Below are 19,323 nucleotides of genomic sequence, written 5' to 3' on the forward strand. Positions count from 1 at the left end.
AGTTCCCCTTAATCACGTCGGCCGATTGAAAGAGCAGCCATGTTTCTGCCTGACTCCGTCTTCCACGTTGCGCGGCTTCGACTCTGTTATGGTAACTGAAGCTTTCGGTTGAGCAGTCAGTCAGTCAGTCAGTTACAGCGGGCTGCTTGCTGCCTCTTTCGGGCCAAAGGGGTCGCGGATTAGCACAGAAACGGCCCGAGCTTCGTGTGCTGAAGCCGTTACGGGGGGAGAAGTTGTTTAGAAGAGGAGCGCGGCCTCCCTTCCTATGTGGAGACAGGCTCTGGAAATTCTTTGTATTCTTGTTATTCCTTATCAAACAATGGAACAATAGCTCATGTGTGCTTCTCACTTAACGCTGCACCTTGTTTTTTTCCCAGACGGTGTGTTTGTACATGCCGTGCCGCCTCTGTGTGTACCGCCACCTCACCCCCGACCCCCGCCGCCTTGGCTGAATTACCCACTTTCAGTTTAATGACGACCATCGAACAGCAGCTAATAGCCTAAAAGATCACAGTCTGAAGATTGACAAGCAATAACAACCTGATGCATAATCAAATATGTGAATCACCGACAGAGTGAACGTCCCCTTTAGCATATCTGGAGACACCCTTACCTCTTTATTCCTGTCTTTTTTTCTATATATATATGTTTTAAGGGTTTTTGATTCATGGTTCTTCAAGATTTCTGGGAGTTTTTATTGAATACTGGCTGTTTGTTTCACATTAAAAAGTATATTTATATATCTGATAGATAGGTCATAAAAATAAACAGTATCCCAAACTTTTGAACCCCCATTAAATCGCTTTAATCCATCATCTAAAATTGGAAAGGGCAACAGCTGCAGCAAATACAAACATACCAAGTCATGGCCGACCATCTGAACTAAAGACTGAGCAAGATGAATAATAATAGTAAAACTAAAAACACTTGTGTATTGTGGAGGAGCTGCAGATATCAATAACTCAGGTGGGGAAATCAGTTAATTTATGATGAACAACAATGAAAGTGGTGGCATCAGGGAAACTGGTGAGAATATAGCCATAACTACAAATTAAAAGATCTAGATCAGAGCATATTTCAGTATTAGAATGGTCTAGTCAAAGTCCAGACCCAAACCCAGCTGGAAATCTGAATTTAGAATTGCTGTTCACAAAGCCTGACCTGTTTAGAAAAGAGAAGAGTGAAAAAAAATGTTATCTGAAAAACCCAAAGTACAGGGGGACTGAAAACAAAGGCAAGCCACACTTTTCAGAAACTAATTAGCAAAAATAAAAAAACGTGCTTTCACTGAAAAGTTATGATTAACAGACTCCTGTTTTAAATGTGAACAGGTCCAACAGGTATGAGTATCTTTGTAAACCACTTTAAAATTATCTGTACCTGTTGCTTGTTTCCCAGGCAACACAAAAAAATCAACCTTGGCTCCAGACTTTTGAACAATATTATTGTAATTCATATAAATAAAGCTCAAATGTAAACTTTGTCCATCAATATTCACATGAAGATGTAGCTTCTGGTTCTGTCTGTGCTTCAGCAGCAGGCAGCAGCTAATTTGTAAGTTTGGCTATTAGGTTGAAGCTACAGGTTTCTGGCCATCAGATGGGCCTGTTGTTGTTGTTGTTGTAAATATTTATATTACGTCATGTTTAAAGGTATTAAATTTAATAAATCGCTGCAGTGAAGTCACAGGAAGTGTCATGAAACACAAATGTCACTGTTTTCTTGTAAATATGCAGTTATTTGATGTTGTTTTGACAGGAAGTGAATGAGAGGATGGAAAAAAAGAAATATGGCGTGTATGTGTGTGTGGTCTACGTACTAAAATCCCCCTCCAGTCTCAAAAACAATAACAAAAAAATCCCAAAGTTCTCTATTCAACTGGCCGCATAATGACGAGAAAGATCAACTTTCTTTTAGTGACATTTTTACTTGGAGGGATTTTTACCTTATTCACAAAAGAAACACACAAAACAGATTTGTGGTATGGGGGTGTTGCGTCATCCTACAACTGACCACAACATGACAACTTTGTCAAGACCAGGAAGTAAACCTGGCTGCAACAACACTGATAAACTCAAAACCGAACATTACCAAAGGGAGGTGGGATGAGGAGGAGACAGAGACTGGATGTGACACACACACACACACACACACGCACACACACAGACAGACGCACACACACGCACACACAGACGCACACACACGCACACACACAGGATAAGATCCAATGAGCAGATCTTTAAGAAATCTTTAAGCAGGACAGATTTGAGGTCCATTTGACCCACAGGCAGAGAAGATTTCCTTACCTCCTGAATGTGCTTGAGGGAGCTAACATGTCTGCAAAAACAAGAACATAACAAGATTATGTAAAAACTGTAAAAAGAAACCCTTAAAAAAATTTGATACTTTAATTTTTACTACAAATTTAGCCAAATTATTTGCTAAATTAAGGCTCTTAAAGAGAAAAGAAAAATACAAAACCTCGCAGAAGTGTTCATACTAAATTAATCTCTTTACAGTTTTTGACTTAATTGCATCAGTAAGGAATAATGACATTTGTAGGCTGTGATGTAAAAAAACAAAACAGGTAGTATGATTTTGGAAAGTTACTCCAGAAATTATGATGAATTAACACCGAAGCGTCAAACAAACAAGAAAAACAACCAAGACGAACTGATTTTATTGGGCTTACACACAAAAACTAGCCACTTACATTCTCTCTGAGTCAACAAGCTCTTTGGCAACGTAGAACGCTCTTGAACGCCCATCAATCTGCGGGACAGGAAGGGAAAATGGTGGGAGATTAATGAAAACAGTTCATATTTAAAGGCTTTTTGTGGGGCCCTCTCGAACATTAATAGCGCCTGCTACAGCGCTGCTAAGCAGGCTGACGAAACACCGAATTGACTTTTTTTAAGATTCATGCTGTCAACATAAGACTGATTATTTCATTACTCTGCAGCACCGACTCGAAAGCCTTCTCAAATTGAACATGTTTAAATTCAGATGCATTATTTATGAGAGGCTGTATGAAAAACTGCCCCATTGATTTAGAGGCTAATTGCTGCGTCTCAGAACATGAGAGCAAAAGCAAAACATTGAAGCTTTTATGGGTTTTACCAAGGTGACCAATGTGTGTGTGTGTGTGTGTGTGTGTGTTCAGAGTCAAATTTGCTCGTTTAAAGGGACACTGATCTTTTTATAGTAAAATCAAGGGCGCCCTTCCTTCTGAACATTTTCTTTTTTTGTTCGATTTATTGTAACTTTGCTTTGAAGAGTAAGAAAACAAGGAAATGCGCGTCACATGATCAGACCCGGGGGTTGTTATTGTTGTGACAGCAACAGGATGGGAGAGTCCGTCTTTGAGCTACTGTAAAAGGTCTGCTCTTCGTTGTACAAACACAGATGGGGGGGATTTCAAGGACCATCAAATCTGTTAAAGCATTACAGGTTGGAGAATAAGCTCTGACACGAGGCTGAAGAGGAATGAAGGGTTCAGCCACAAGGTGCTCATCTAATGGTGTCAAAATGAAAATCCCATCTATGGGTCTATTAAACACGATTATGAATGCAGGCTGTAATGAGTCAGGTGGCTTCACCGGGCCTGCAGTGAACGTACAGGGTTCCATTACCCACTCTGCAGGGGCTGCTATGAGATTCTCAAAGAGTGATGACCTTGGATGAAAATCACCACGGTTTCGCAGTATCGAAACAAAGCTTTTAAAACAAAAACGTGTGGAGTTTGAACGTACTGAAATGACTTAATTTAAAACTAATACTGCAAAAGTATTACAGTGAGAGCGTCTACTTCTGCTACTTGGGCAACAACATAGATTAGCAGCTAAATTTAGGAGTAGTTTACAAGTGAACATGAAATTGGCACGAGTCAATCTGGAAAACGTTGCAAAGGTGGTGGGGTTGGGAAAATATTCTGTGGACCCAGGAGACGACAGTGAAACTTTCTGAGAAGGTGAGCGTCATGTAATATCTGTTGTACAATTAAAAACATTTTATGGTGGATATGACCGTAGACATAAGAGTAGACCCCGCATTGGCCGCTCCGGCGCAGGAAATACGGCGGCCATCTTGGAGCGGTATACCCTCCTACTTTGCTCAATCAAAACAGCAGAAGATGCCTCAGCACTGAGGGATATTGTTGTTCGGATCTATGGATTATTGATATGAGGGCTCCACAGACAACATTTCACAAGTAAGATGGACATATTATTGTGTATATATTGTGATTAGAATATTACTTTACTGTATTTATGTCCACCGGCGAGATACCAGCTAATATTAGCTACAGTGCTTGGTGTAATACGGGTTCAGCCCCGCTATGAAGGCTAACTGAGCTTCCGTAAATCTAAAAAAATTAATTATTCTCTAACATTGACTTAGATTATCTGACACAAGGGCCATATTAGAAATGAAACAATATAGCACATATTATAAAACTTATATTATGTGTTACAACATTCACCAGCAAAGTTTACACAGGTGGTAAAGACTATTATTTATATTCTTTCACTCTGTCAAAAGTAAGATACATCCTAATTTTTCAGTTTTTGTTTTGAAAGTTTCCTAAAGACATGATGTGAAGAAGAAGAGAGAGATATCTATAAAGAGAGATGGATTCACTGCAGCACGGATGAATCTCACATCGGATTTTAGACTCGTCGGCTGAAAAACATAAACATAAACACACACACACACATATATATATATATATATATATATATATATATATATATATATATATATATATATATATATATATATTATTCACTATTAATCATTATTTATTTGTGCCATTATTAATCTTTATTTATTAGTGTTTGTATAGTTATATAACTATATATTGATATTACTAAATAATTTATTAAATAAATTATGAACGGCTGTGTGCTTTGTAATATGCTCATCATACATCAATATCAGAATATTATGATAATATTATATGATATTATATGATCGATTAAATGCGCTGATACGTCATTGTGCCTGCTAAACACATAAGCAGATTGGAGTGGTGTACCGCTCCAAGATGGCCGCCCTAAATCTCGTCAGCGACAATAGGCGAGAGCGGTCCATGAGGCGTCTATCCTTATGTCTATGGATATGACCCTCTGCAAGTGACGTCACTGTCTTCGCAACTCAAAACAACCTATGCGCTCACAAACGCCTGTCATAAAACACACATCTGATGGCCTAAAATGGCTTTTTTTTTTGTTGATTTCGCAGTAAAAATGGTCAATGGGTGCTGCACGGTCGACTGCACAAATAGATAAGGGTGAAAAACAAACTTGTCATTTTATTGTAAAACTTTTGATGAGGAGAGATGCGGCGGTGTTCTATCAGATAGCCATACGCTGTCAGAATATCATACATGCAGTCAGTACGCATGCCCGCGCATGCGGATTAAGAAGTCAGACCGTCAGCACAGTCGTCAGTTCAGCATACGCAACAAGTTATGACGAAAATAAGTCATTAAATTGTCTATAATATCACATAATATGATAACTAGATAAATATACATGCGTTGTCGTGGTTTCAAAGTGTATTTAAAGCAGGTCTGGCTGCCGCTGCAGTCAACTACAACACACGCCCGTGTAAAACTCATTAACCTACTTAACCGCTAAGTCAGGATGCCATACAGCTGTTAATAACAAAGTGTATGATGATCTACGTCATGATTCTATGTTGATGATTTAATAAAATCATATGGTAATGACAGCATATACATGTCTGAGCTAAGCGTATGACTATCTGACAACGTATGCTGATCTGACAGAACACCGGCTTAAACCGGCTGCTCCGGTTTAAGAGGAGACGCTATTTAAGACATAGTGACAAATCATGTGGTGTGAATTCTTTTTACACATAGGGAGCCAAAATCAATCAGGGCATCTCAAGAAATGTTTTATTTAGTTAAGGAATTAGTTGCACACACACTAATTAAAACACTGCCTGTATCTGAGCTGGGAACATCAGCTTTATTTACCTTTTAGTAAATAAAGTTGATTAAAGATAATAAATTGAAAGTTTTATTTTATGTTTGGTTGTGAACATTTGTATCAGTTCAGTCCTTCCTCCTAGAATACAAATGAGAAATACATATTTTTCCAACATATATAAAAATTGTGCGTTCCGTAGTTAAAGTAAAATAAATTGTAACTGACCCCATGTCTATTATACACCTTTTTTTCTTCTTTTTTTCTGGATCTTACCACTCACCTGTCGGTCATAACTTTGCTCCAAGGCTCCGTCTTCCTCCTCTGAGGTACGACCGTGGTCTTCATCAGCTGACAGCCCGGCAGAGACCGGGTTCATGGGAAAAGGTTCCGTGTAGGCACTGCACAGGACATAAAAAGACACATTTAATAGCAAAACCTATTATCATTATAACAGCTTCTATAGAACAGGATCACTGTATTAGCAATACGGCACGATGCTTTTTGGGGTTTTTTCTGTCGGGAATGCAAAGTAGCATAAAGCACACTCAATCTCAGACTCAGATTTACAATGAAAGGCCACTCACTGCATTCCCAAAGGGCACATTCAGACGCAGTGCTCAATTCCCAGTCCCTTATAAATGTATGTTTTTCTGCTTCCTTTGAGTGTCCCTAAGCATTTCAGTTTTCATAAAGAGTCCCTGGGTGCTTAAGAGTGTAATAATCCCTTTCCTGATTAGGTCCTGAGGAGATGGCGAAGTTGCTAGAAATCCTTTTGTGCGCTGCAGGAGCCGAGGGGATATGCTGCAGACGATTTCTTGTGTAATCCCTTCTAAATGCAACCTGCACTAATTAGCGATGCCCTCTGGCCCATTATGACCCTTTAAGTATGTCTGACAGGTTCACGTCATCACAAAACTGTAAATACGACAGGCGTAGGTCGATGGCTCTAATGTCGATACAGAGCTGCTGCAAAATGAGGAGAAGTCCAATGCAGTGCCTCACTGAAAACATAATTTGTTATTGACTAGTGAGGAATAGGCTATACCTCCAGGAGACTAAAGGTTATAGGAGTTATCTTTTAGACTCAGTTTCCTTTCAGACATACCCATACTTCACGAGGATCTCTCTGTAGTTCAAGTTCTCTCTTTCTCTCTCTCACACATCCAAGCCACCACCTATAACAGCCTTATTGGGCGGGCCGGTGGAAGCACCTACAGCCCATTACTCACGGTTGACCTCAGAGTGGTCGGGTCGGCGTAGCCGGGGCTCCCGGGTTTGGCTCAGAAGGAAAAAAAAGAACTGCGGGGAATTGCTCTTTTTTAAAGTCGTTCTGCCGCTCTGATTTATTGCGCTATCTATAAAACGACCGAGAGCAACTCCACCGAGGACTTTCACCTTCACCTTTTCGTCTTCAACCTACAATAGCACTCAGTCTTCAATTATTCAGAGGAACGTTTCACACAAAAGAAAAATTGTAATCAGATAAAAGGAAAGAAATGATTGGGTTTGCAATATATGTTAAGCTTAGCAAATTAGACCAAACAAATTAAACCGAAAACTTGGACAACTATGAGAAACATTAGATATGAGCTCAGAGAATAAGACTATTAAAGCAAAGTTATTATCCCAGCTGGCTGTGTTGGAAACACGACAAAGTTAAATCTAGTGTGTCAAATTTAAAGGCGGGCACAATAACGGTGGAAAAAGAGAGACACACTCACCAGCCTCCGGTAAATTTGATGGCGCTTGTAATACAAGATTCAATAAAGTAAACACTCCGTATCAAAATATATATTAGAAGAAGTCTTTTTCCACTTTTAATGGCACCATTACGAGAAAAAAAGACTAAAGGTGCTGGTTCATTAGATTGCTAACCATAGAAGAATGGGATACTAATGGGGGATTTGGAACATGTGCTCGAGTGTTCGCTGTCTTTAGTGAGGAAGGTTATTTGTTTACTGATGTGGAGGTGGCGTCTGTACAAAATAATAATACATTTTCTTTATGATTGCTGCAGTGATACATGTGGTCTGTTTGGGATAGATGAAGGATAATTTTTCAACTGCATGATGAGTTGGGATTTGGGGTCACGGATCCAAATTCCAACTTTTGTGTGCTGCAAGTGACTTGAGTATTTTTAAATGTCAGATCTTGTCATATTTCAGAGCTAGAAAATCAAATAAATTGTCACAGGACTAAACATAAATTGATCAAATCAAACAGAAAACTGTTCTTGACATAAAAAGACATATGATGACTGAGCATATAGCTAAAACTTGAGTGAAAACAGAGTGACCATTAAGAAAGTAAACTTAATTTCAGCCCCAATGAAAGTATCAACCCAAGACAACATAACACAAGGTAGTTCATGCCTTGTGTTTTTATTTTCATATATCTTCAAGTCTGTTAATGTTAGCAAATTGCACTATCAAATTAATCAACTGTTCTTTCCAAACATTGCTCCTGCATGCCTCACTCATGGTAATTAGCTGCAACATTTACTTGCTTTTTCTCGGTATCTGAGCAAAATGAGTGATAGGTTGAATAACAATATTTTGCTTACTTTTCCTTTCACCATTAGTTCTAAGTCACTTTTTTATTAAACTAAATGGCATATAGTGATAAAACCTAACAGTAGAGAGTCTTATGGAGTTTAAGTGATGTGATGTGATAGATGGTGTCCTTAAAGTCATTGCTGTGGTGCAGCTATACCTGGACTGATTATGAGCAGAAAAGCACTGCTTCCATTCACTGCCACAACATTTTAAACAAGCACTGCATGGAGTGCTGGTGCATTAGAGTAGCAATGCTGGCCAGAACCAGAACAGAAATTACACCTACCTGGGTTATCCATGAATTATATATTTATACATATATAAAAAGAAAATATAGCAAATTAATGGTATACTGACCTCCTCACAATTTCAACCACTGAAAGAAGAAACAAAGAAAAAAAGAACAGCCAATAATTTAAAGAAACTGGCTAGAGAAATTGCTGCTGCACAGCTCGATGGTGCACAGCAGGCTTACAGTAACACCTGACAGTACTATAATTAAAAGTCTAATCACAGGAATGGAATTTTGTCAGCAACTCCCAATACTGATTATTTTAAAACTGGCTTGATCGTGACACCATTAGGTACTTGAATCGAATCCCATCACAAACTCAGAAATTTCAAGGCAGAGAGTTTTGATTAAAGTTTTGAATAAAATCAGCTTGCAGCTGGAACGCGGTGAAATTGGGTGTAATGTCATTTCCAAGTTGTGATTACCAAAGCAGAGAGAACCAAAGTGCTCTTTAAATATTCAGCTACTGCAAAACTGCTTTCACTGACGGAGGCTGTACAGTACAATCAGCGTGATTGATATAATGACATCAAAGCTGTCAGAGGTGCACTTAAACACTTTTTATTGAGTCTCTGATGCAGTTTAAACATGATACAACATAACGGATGGCATCTTTGGGGATTGGAAAAAAACAAAAATCCAGCTTCCCCTCTTGGAATTTCAATTTCAGGAGGGACATTACAGAACGCAGTAATGGTCTCTAGGGTTCTTTATGTTTAAGTGTCTTTTTAAAGAATATAGGTTAGCTTTTTAAGCAATTTTAAAAAGCTAACCGTACGTGTTTTCAAGCAGAAGTATACCTTAAAAAGATTGTTTGTGAGATAAAGCTTAATCTAAACGGTCACAAGCCACGTTTGAGCCATCCGTTGTTACAGACAATTAATAGCAAGGCTAAAAGGATGCAAATAGTTGCATTGCTATATTACATTCTGACGAACCTGAGGGTACATGTAAACTAGTTCGTAGGGTCAGATACTCGTCTGGCATATCCAGACCAGAGGATTGTTTGCTGTAGCTTCAGTCCTGCACTGTGTGGTTTGGCAAATCATAGCAGACATGAACTCACTCTTTAGCAACAATACATCTAGCACCCATAAATCTGTTAGATTGTTCCTGAAGAGAGACTGCAACAGTTATTGGTAATCTCAAGTAACAGCGACAGCAGACTTGACATTCCTGACTGGACCACACCTCATTCTGTTGTTCCAAGGGAAAGCAAAGCCCTCACCCCGCAACAGAGGTAAGCCCATTCCTCCCGTTTCATCCTACCTGTCATGCCGTTTCTGCGCCTCTCTACCTCCCACCAGCACCTCACCCTTATCCCGCATTTCCTGTAAACAGGCTGGTGGGAAACTCCTGGGCTGGATACTTCCTCCCTTGGGATGACCTGTTAACGACCTCAGAGCAACTGGCACCGGTCCTGGCGAACCAGGGACACGCCTTGCCCACTGCCTCGCTGCACCGCGCACCACCCAGAACAACAATGTACTTAAGATGGCTCCCTCATCACTACTAATGCAAAAAAAACAGTGGGTGGAGGTGCCGTTTTAAAGGCCATGCCAGGGCTTTGTCATCATTCTGAAGAGGTTTTTTGCTGAACTGGAAGAGTGATGTACAACTCTGCTACACATTAGCAAGACCCCATTATATGTGCTAAAATAAAACAGTGTCTCAGCTGCACAAAATCCTGAACTTTCTTTGCTAAAATTGGCTGGTTTCCTGCGCCCATTTGTAGCCGTTTGGCTTTTTCAATGGGACTGGTTTGCTGAGACAGCATCCTCAGCTGGACCATCATCTGGTTGATAAAACAGCACAGAGATGTAACTCCAGCCGCTCGCACGTATGCACATATAATAAGCAACCCACACACCTACAAAAAAAAACAACACACCTTGATTGGGATTGGGTTAAATCGCAGCGTCTGTTTTGCATTCATCCTACACTGCAGTGCGCCGCTAATGAACATGTTTCTTTGCTTAGTTTGAATGTGTGTGCTAATGTGGTGTCTTAATGCTGGCGTGCATTAATCACACCACAAGAAACAGAGCAGCCATGGTGGAGAGCAGCTTTGTAAGCTCGCCTGCTTGCACGTCTGTGGCTGCAGGCGTTTGTTGAGAAACTCCCCGAGGCTATCCGCTCGTTTTCCCTCACAAAAATCAACTTGTTTCTCCAAGGAGCTTTGACCGTGCTGTGTTGAATGTGTTCTTAATAAATCACTGTCATCGTCATCTCCGTGTTCTGGGACTGCGGCAGTGTCAGGATTTCGAAGGCTTTCACGCGATATGTGCTCACAAAGGGAGAGAAATGCCTCTCTGTGAGTAAACTCTCGCACAAATACATATTCTATCGACCTAAATAAAAAATCCGCCCTGAGGGAACTCAGAGTGACCCTGGTAACCGGAACCTCAGTGGTGGGAATGCGGCTAAAGAAAAAGCAGGAAGACTGATATGTTTTTGGCATCTTTGTGGCTGATGTGGGATCTGAAGCACAAAGCGAAGCGCACTGATACCATCACTAGGACACAAAGCATCTGCAGTGGTCAGGTATAGAGCTCTTTAGAAATGCTATAAGAGTGCCTCTAAAACATATTAACACCCTGTGGGGCAGAGGCGCCAAACTCATTTTGGGTTACATCAAGATCATGAATGTTCTCTAGAGCCATTTGTTCAAGAAAGTATATGAAACCAAATATTAGTACATAACTGCCTCTGAACCCGAACATTTGAAATATTGAACACTTGTTCACATTAATCAGTCTCAGGATTTCACGGTTATCATAAAAGTAAGAAAGTTAGCAGTCACTTAAGCCCAATGTTTTTGACCCTTTTTGCAAAAGCGCATATACATTAGTGAAAAAACAGTGGGTACCGCCATTGTCTAAAATGACAGTGGTTAGGTAAGTTAGGAACGGAGACGGTTAACATTACGAAGGTGGAAGAAAGCAGAGTTTGTGATGTCAGTATGAGCTGTGAAAGGGAGGATGCTGGATGACACAAAGACTCTTGACCTGTGGTGAGAGGAGGACAGTGGATAAAGAAAATTTGCTGGATTTGCAGATTGTGGACTTTGTGCCAATAAGAAGTATTTCAGTTTTATATGGATTAAGTTTAAGAAGATTATGAGAGGCATGAGGAGGGATAAATATGTGGTAGCACTGGATGTAATCTTCATAGCAATAGAAATTGATACATTTTCTGAATTTACTGCCAAGAGTGAGAAGGTAAATATTGAAGAAGAGTGGCACCAGGACACAGCCCTGGGGCATGCCACTCACTGACTGCGGATACTTGGGATTGGAAAGGCTTTAGCTGAACAAGGTGAGAGCCATCAGAGATATATGATGATGGGAACCAGGATAAAGCTGTGCTGTTTATTCCAAGAGAAGCTGAACAGCTAAGCAGAAGTCCAATGCCGCCAAGAGATCTTTGGTGATTTTGACCAGTGTGGTCTCTGTGCTGTGACAGGGCTGAAAACCAGACTGAAATTGTTCAAACAAGTTGTTGTCACAGAGCTAATTATACATTTGGTGAGCTACAAGTTTTTCTAAAGCTTTGGACAGAAATGGGAGATCGTAAATTGCTCTGAAATCATTAAGATCAGTGGGTTCCTAGCCAGGTTTCATAACCGTTTGTGTAATTACTGATGTTTTAAATAGTTCAGGAAGGTGAGGGAAGAATGGATGATCAGTCAGTAATGAGGTAGGAGTGATGGGAGAGAAAGTTTAACAAGCTTTGTTGGTGGAGGTCTAATGTATAGGTGGAAGACTTAAATGTATGGATGACTGAGGATATTTTATTGATGGATGGCAAACTGAAGATAAAAAGTGTTTAGCACCCTTTTATGATGTCTCTAAGTGAAATTAGATTTTTTCGAGAACATCAGTGCACAAACAACACCTTAAAGAAATAAGAGACACAGCAGATGGGTTTGGAATAAAGTTGTGAAGAGGTTTAAAACAGAATTAAAGAGACTCATAGTAACTCTGGAGGAGCTGCAGAGATCCACAGCTCAGGTAGAGGAATCTGGTGGCACGTCAAATATTAGCCATGCACTTCATATCATGGAACAGGCTAAGAATAAAGTTCCTATTGAAATAAAACCATAAATATACCAATTCAAAGATTTTCCAGATTTCCCAAAAGCCATGCAGGGGAGAGGGCTTTTTTTTTGTTTTTTGTTTTGTTTTTTTGGAAGAAGGTGCTCTGGTCAGTTGAAACTAAAATCAAACTTTCTGGCTCATGTGCAAACTTGTTCATATTCATCATATTGTTAAAATGTCCCATTCAAAGTTCAAGCCTAAATCTAATGGATATAATCTGTGACATGACTACAAATGCAAAAACTGCATTGGTCAAACTCAGGCTGCATTCTGGAGTGACTGTAGTGCAGTCGGGATGTTTTTGTACCGTCTCAATATGGTGATTCCCCACTTCATCACACACTGCAGTAAACCCTGCAGACCCACAAGAAGACAGTGACAGAGAAACAACAAGGAGAAAGCCATTTTAATAAAAAAAAAAAACCCTCTTAAACACAAGTGGCTGACATAGTAGAGGAATTACACCTGAACTGCTTCTTTTGTCTTTCCTTTGTTCACGCAAGACAATCCACTATTCCACTTTATCATTTACAAACCTTGTTTTCATATTGATCTGCCTTTTTCTATTAACACTTTTCCCTCCTTTGGTGCTCTCACGTTTTCGCTTATCCTCCACCACTTCGACGTGTGAAAGAACCCCCTTCGCCCATTTTGTCACTTTTAATTGCATCCATAATGACTTTCCCTAATGTGCAGAAGCTGCACTCGCTGAGCTACCTCATTGCCAGTACCTGTTCTACTACATCAGTCTTGCATGGAAAAAGCACCACCAGATGTGACCTCAAAATCAAATAATAATAATAATAATAATAATAATAATAAAAACAGGGATACGTTTTCTCAGAAGAGCTGTTGGTCTTTTTGAAGCCAGTGATGCCTGACCGGGCAGGCTGCTTGTTTCTCAGATACGTTAACAAATATCACCTGGTTGAGTACAGTGGGATCCCTCTTACTGGAAAGTATCCTAACATAAAGTGTGAGGATGTTAGCTGTTCAAGGATTTTGACTGTATAATGTGCATTGAAATAGGATTGTATCTGGATTTTTTTGGCCACATTTAATGTTTTAGATCATCAGACAAAACTTTATATTATGTAAAGATAACTTTACATAATATAAAGTTATCTTTATATTTCAAATTCATTTGAAAAGGGGAAAATATGCTATCAAAATGGGCTTAGGTGAAAAGTAATCATTAGGGTGGGTAAACCATGAATTAACTACGATTAAACACAGCCTCAACTATAATACACTAGACTCTTTACTGCCAAAACTGTATAATCAAGAAATCACCTAAATAGCTGTTATCTACTCTATGTCAGATAACATAGAGTAGGCCGAAAGAGCAATACGTCATTTCCCAGTGTAAAAAAAAGTGAACGAACAAATGAGATAAACACAAATCTCCAGTATCTATCTGGAAAGAGTTGCAATCCCACTTTTAATCTCCTAAGACTTAGAGAGAGCCATTTAGGGCATTTTTTTCTGTTTTCTCCACAAATAGAAAAATGGTTTATGTTCCCACGAGTCGGGGCCAAAATTATTCTGAATTATCATGCACATTCTATAGAGCGCTATAGAACAATAGTGCTCTTTGAAGCATTATAGAGGAACCTAGAGCAATAACTAGAGCAGGGTAGAGCCGTCCATGCCTCTGGTCAGGTGTGCGTTCATGAATTAACAAGAAAGAAAAAGTGCATCTGTAGGAAAGTTTAAATCCCAAAACCCTCGCTGACCAAAGAGAGTACATATCCCAACACTTTTGAGAAAATATTCTGTCAACTAATGAGACTGGTAACATGGTGGTGGTAGTTTAGTAGTCTGGGGCTGCTTTGCTAACTGAGAACCTGGAAATTTGGCTGATTTAGAAAAAGGCTTGCCAAACATTCTGTGAAAGATCTGTGAGATCAAAATGTGATTTTGTTCATTAATTAGGGCACCTGATACTAGAAGCATCTGTAGTCAAAATTATTTGAGCTTTCTCATAATATTACACCAAACATTGCTATAAATAAGGTTGAAATAAACATTTTTGGATTTGTTGAGGTGAAATCAAAGAAAATACTTTGTTCCTACCTTTCAGAGTCTGCTTTCAATGTCTGAGGCTTGCTGTCAATCCCAGGAAAACTGTTCATATCCACATAACCATCATTTTCATTGGACACCACTGTGGTGCGGTTTGGATTTTCAAAAAATTCTGTGACTGTGTGGGATCTGGTGGGTCTTCCTGGGATCTGGATGTTCTCATAGTCAGAGCTCATGGCTGGAATATTTTCATAGTCTGAGGTGTCCGCACTGGGGAATGAGATGGAGCGAGGTTTAGTCATTGGAAGTGGCATGATGGAGCGGCGAGAGCGCTCCTCAAAGGATTCTACTCTGGACACGCCCTTGCCATCAGCTTTGAGGTCTCCTTTCCTCCTGTGGGGATCTTTGCAGAGAATTAGAGAGGATGGCAGGTTTGATGGATGTTGCTGGAGGTTCACCATGGCAGACTGAAGCTGAGGTGAGCTGCCATTGCTTCGACGATCAAGCTCTATGACTCTCACGCCGTGATGGCTGGACTCGGAGGAGGATCGCGAAGAGCGGACACTTCCGTCACTGAAACCCTTTGGGTCGGTCTTCCTCTTGAACTTGAACGCTAGAAAACGCTTAAACGAGGACTTCTTCTTCTTGGGCATTTCACTCAGTTCATGCTGGATCAGGAGGGATGGTGAGCTCTTAGTGACAGGTCTCTTGGTGATTGGAACCAGCTCAAAGGGTGGAGGTATGTCCGCTAAAGAAGTTGGCGTGGAAACACCACTTGATGACTGATGGCTACGCTGAGAGAAGCTCCCAGAGGAAGTTATGACGCATGGCAGGGACAAAGTGTCATCCTTTCTCTTTATTCTGATCTCATTCTGAAGTGATTGGTCATTCTCCGTTGAAGTGAAAAAGGATAATCCTGGACCATCGGCAGACCGAGAAGAGAGCAAGAAGCGACGAGACTTTGTAGATGGTGTTATGGAATTAACTGCTGGCTGCTCCGAGGGGCTGAGAGGTTCACTGCTCTTATCCTCCGGTACGGTGCAGTAGTCATGAGTCTCTGTCCCTGTTTCCTCTGGTACAGTTTCTGGTACGTAATTTGAGACTTTTCCAGAGTAAGACCTTGATCGCGTGACAATGGTTTTTCGATCAAGAGGCATGAAGTTCTCCCCTTCTGATTCAAACCCAACCTCTACATATATGTGCTCATCACTGTCTGAATCTGTGTCTTCATAGTAAGGCACAATGTGGCAGTCTAGTTCTTCAATGTCTTCTTCAAAGGCTTCAGTGGTGTGAGCAAACACCACCCTATTGGTGAGCTCTGGGGTGCAGCCCAGGTCTAGGTCTGCTGGCACTGTGATGTTGCACAACCTGAGGCGAGGCTGACAGCTTTTTCTCTGGCCGCGCAAAGCCTGCTCTCGCTGAGCAGTCCTCTCTTTTGCACTCTTAACTCGGATATGCTTCTTTTCCACCTCCTCTTCCTCATCCTCTTCACCTATCTCGACGTAATCTTCCGATGATACGCATTCAGATTGCTCAGCTTTATCATCTTTTAGGCAGATTGAATCATCAATGTCCGCATATTCATCAGCTGACTCGATGTCTTTGTCTTTGTGTTGAAAAGATTGCTCCGTGGCATCTTCATTGTGAAGCTGTTCTGAGTTGGCTTGCTCGTCTTCGAGCTTGTCCACGTCATCTGATGACACGTAGTAAGGTTCCTGGTTACAGGCATCCTGGGTTTGAGATTCATTTGCTGATGAAAATTTATCTTCCTCTCCAGGGTTCCACTCAGGATCAGCCGTGCTACTCGTATCTTCTGGAACCGCTTCTATGACGGAATAAGGCCCAAACACATCTTCTGTGCTGGACGTGAATCGAAAACAACCAGAGGGGTCCTTCGTGGCTCGCTCTGGCTGCCAGACTTCTGTGTCCCCAGTTTCAGCTGTGTCACACGACTCACACGTATCGCTGGCATCATCAGTGGGGCCGATCAAATCATACGGATACTCCTCAGTAACAGTTGGAAGCATGCTGAATCCATATGCAAATCTGCCATTTTCCAACTCTGCCTCATTTGGGAAAAAGCTACCTGGCAGCTCAATGCTTGTTTCGTGAAGTCCAGAATCATCGTTCTCACCATCAACACTGGACGACTGTGTTTGCTCAAGATGTGACTCCACCTCTTGTTCATATAAGTGCTCTGTAGAGTCACAACCCGTTTCCGTCTTCTCTACCTCTTCATACTCTGGCTCCGCTGGAGGATGCAATGACATTACTGTACTCTCATCATCAGTGTGGTCACTATCTTCAGGCTGAACGGAATCACTGTCGGTGGTTTCTTCCTCTGCGATGTCAATCAAATCGTCTGCCTTAATCGTGTCATCGGAGGCTATGCTGTCCACATCGCCATCTTTATCAAACACTTCTGCTCCTCCATCTGTTCCTGCCACGGTTTCTTCCTCTGCCGTGTCCTCTTTGTCGCTCCCTCCTGAGCTGTTGTCACTAACCCCACCCTCTACTTCTTGTCTCTCCTCTTTATTGTGGTTCTCCTCAGTCACTTCAAGGAGATCTCCCGCCTCCCCATCAGCGTGAGGCAGCTCTCCGTTGCTGAGCCTGTGCTGATGGTGGGTGTCTCCCTGTAGGTGAGACTGAGAGAGAGGCCTGGGTTTGGGGGCCACAGGAGGTTTCAAGCCATGGACAGGGGGCCATGACTTTGATGTTAACTTTGACTGCACCTTGATAGTGAGGTGACTGCGGACCCTTGGTCGAGGGACTTGCAGTGGATTTTGAAACTCTGTGTGAAGAGAATGAGAGAAAATTCAAAGTTAGCGTGACACAAATCATGTTTTTACAACTTTTTGTGATTTTATATGTCTTTTACAAGAATATTATGTGCCTCATAGTTTTATATCTAATGCATCAATTTTACAGACATTCATAAGTAGTTTATGTCTTCCCTGCAGCAACAAATATCACAGCAGTTAATACCAATATTATTTTACTAATGTAATGCTTAACCTTTCTCACATCTGAATTGGGTGGTTAATTTTACAAAGGCTAATTTAAAAAAAAAAAACTGTAAATAAATGTATGCAGTGTGTCACCAATGATCTGTGTTCAACACATGCTGAAAACAAAACATGTATTGTTTGCAGTCATAGTAATTGATATAAAAACAACTAGCAAAAAAAAAAAATCAATAAAACACCATTCATTGAAACTGCTGAACGATTTTTCAGTTTTAAATCACCTTGCTTATTTTCCATGTGGACAGTCACCACCTTCTGTGTAAATACCCACTGAAATTTAAAGACAATTTAATGGTTGAACAGCTTCACCAAAACCATGACCACGCTTTTTTAAGATTAGAGTTGTTTTAAGATTTCGCTTGTCTCCATCACCCAACAATAACTACAGCCCCTCCTCGGACCGGTCATTATAGTTTCAGCACTCCGGACCAATGAACAGAACCTCATTTCATAAATCTTGAGCTGACCCTTTAAAGAAAGCCATGTCCAGTGCAGATGTCAGCGACCAACAGAAAGCTCCAAGGCACGTTATCAGCAGGAAAAACAACAGAGCTGTGGGGTACTTAGAGGAGGAACAATATCACCGCTGTATGGGAAGTGGCACAAGTGGTTTGGGGATTTGTGGTAGGATGGCACACAAACTAGGATCCAAACTTTTCTAACTACAACATCAACAAAATTACTTATGTCTTCGGAAAAAGCCTCATAAGCTACAATTACAAGAGGCTTAAGGGTATACTCCAGATTTTTATGATGCTCTGTTTCCATCAGTAACAGTTCCCTTGCTTGCAGTACAACGTCATGTCATTTTGGTGGGAATGGTGGGAGGCTAACAGCTAGTGGGAGTGGGCAATCTGAGCTGCTTTAATCATTTTCAAAATAGTCAGACAAAAGGATGTTCATACCCTTAGGATGTTCATAAATGTTAGCATTTAATTAATCATTTACAGCATTACTAGAGACTGCTGTTTGTTGTTGTTTTCTTCACTGAACAACATTAGTGTCTCTACATAAAGTGGCTGACTGTAGGTCTGCTAGAAAAGTTCCCAAAAACTAAGATACCAAGAAAAACAAGTACAATTTTTAATAGTACAATTTTTTTCTGTAAAAGAGTGGTATGGCTCACTGCCCTGGGGGCCATTTTGTCAGGGGGCGGTACAGGCACCCAACAAATATTTTTAGATTAAATTGCTCTTTTACTTTCTAACGAAATGTGAACTGAATTTGATAATTTCTAGTTCAAAATATAAAACTTGAACATGCATAGTTTACAATGAACAGGCCAAACTCAGATTGAGACTATTATATATTTCCAGGATGGCATTCATTCAACTACTGTCACTGATCACAATGATAGCAAGTCTTACTTCT

The 19,323-nt window shown here is 40.6% G+C and overlaps 1 protein-coding gene across 2 annotated transcripts in view; it reads right to left on the reverse strand.

Moving 5' to 3' along the window:
- fgd5a (FYVE, RhoGEF and PH domain containing 5a) overlaps window positions 1-19,323 on the reverse strand; it is a 40,168-nt gene that overhangs the window by 18,530 nt on the left and 2,315 nt on the right. For both annotated transcript variants that reach the window (XM_088005418.1, XM_088005417.1), the window contains exons 2-5: window positions 14,978-17,717; window positions 6,235-6,352; window positions 2,714-2,772; window positions 2,307-2,337 (exon numbers count right to left, since the gene is read on the reverse strand). In XM_088005418.1, coding sequence (XP_087861544.1) covers window positions 2,307-2,337; window positions 2,714-2,772; window positions 6,235-6,352; window positions 14,978-17,717 — 2,948 coding nt within the window. The remainder of the gene's footprint in view (window positions 1-2,306; window positions 2,338-2,713; window positions 2,773-6,234; window positions 6,353-14,977; window positions 17,718-19,323) is intronic.

The sequence above is a fragment of the Poecilia mexicana genome, unplaced genomic scaffold (genome assembly GCF_051168715.1).
Source record: "Poecilia mexicana isolate PSO_F unplaced genomic scaffold, ASM5116871v1 scaffold_5, whole genome shotgun sequence".
NCBI lineage: Eukaryota > Metazoa > Chordata > Actinopteri > Cyprinodontiformes > Poeciliidae > Poecilia > Poecilia mexicana.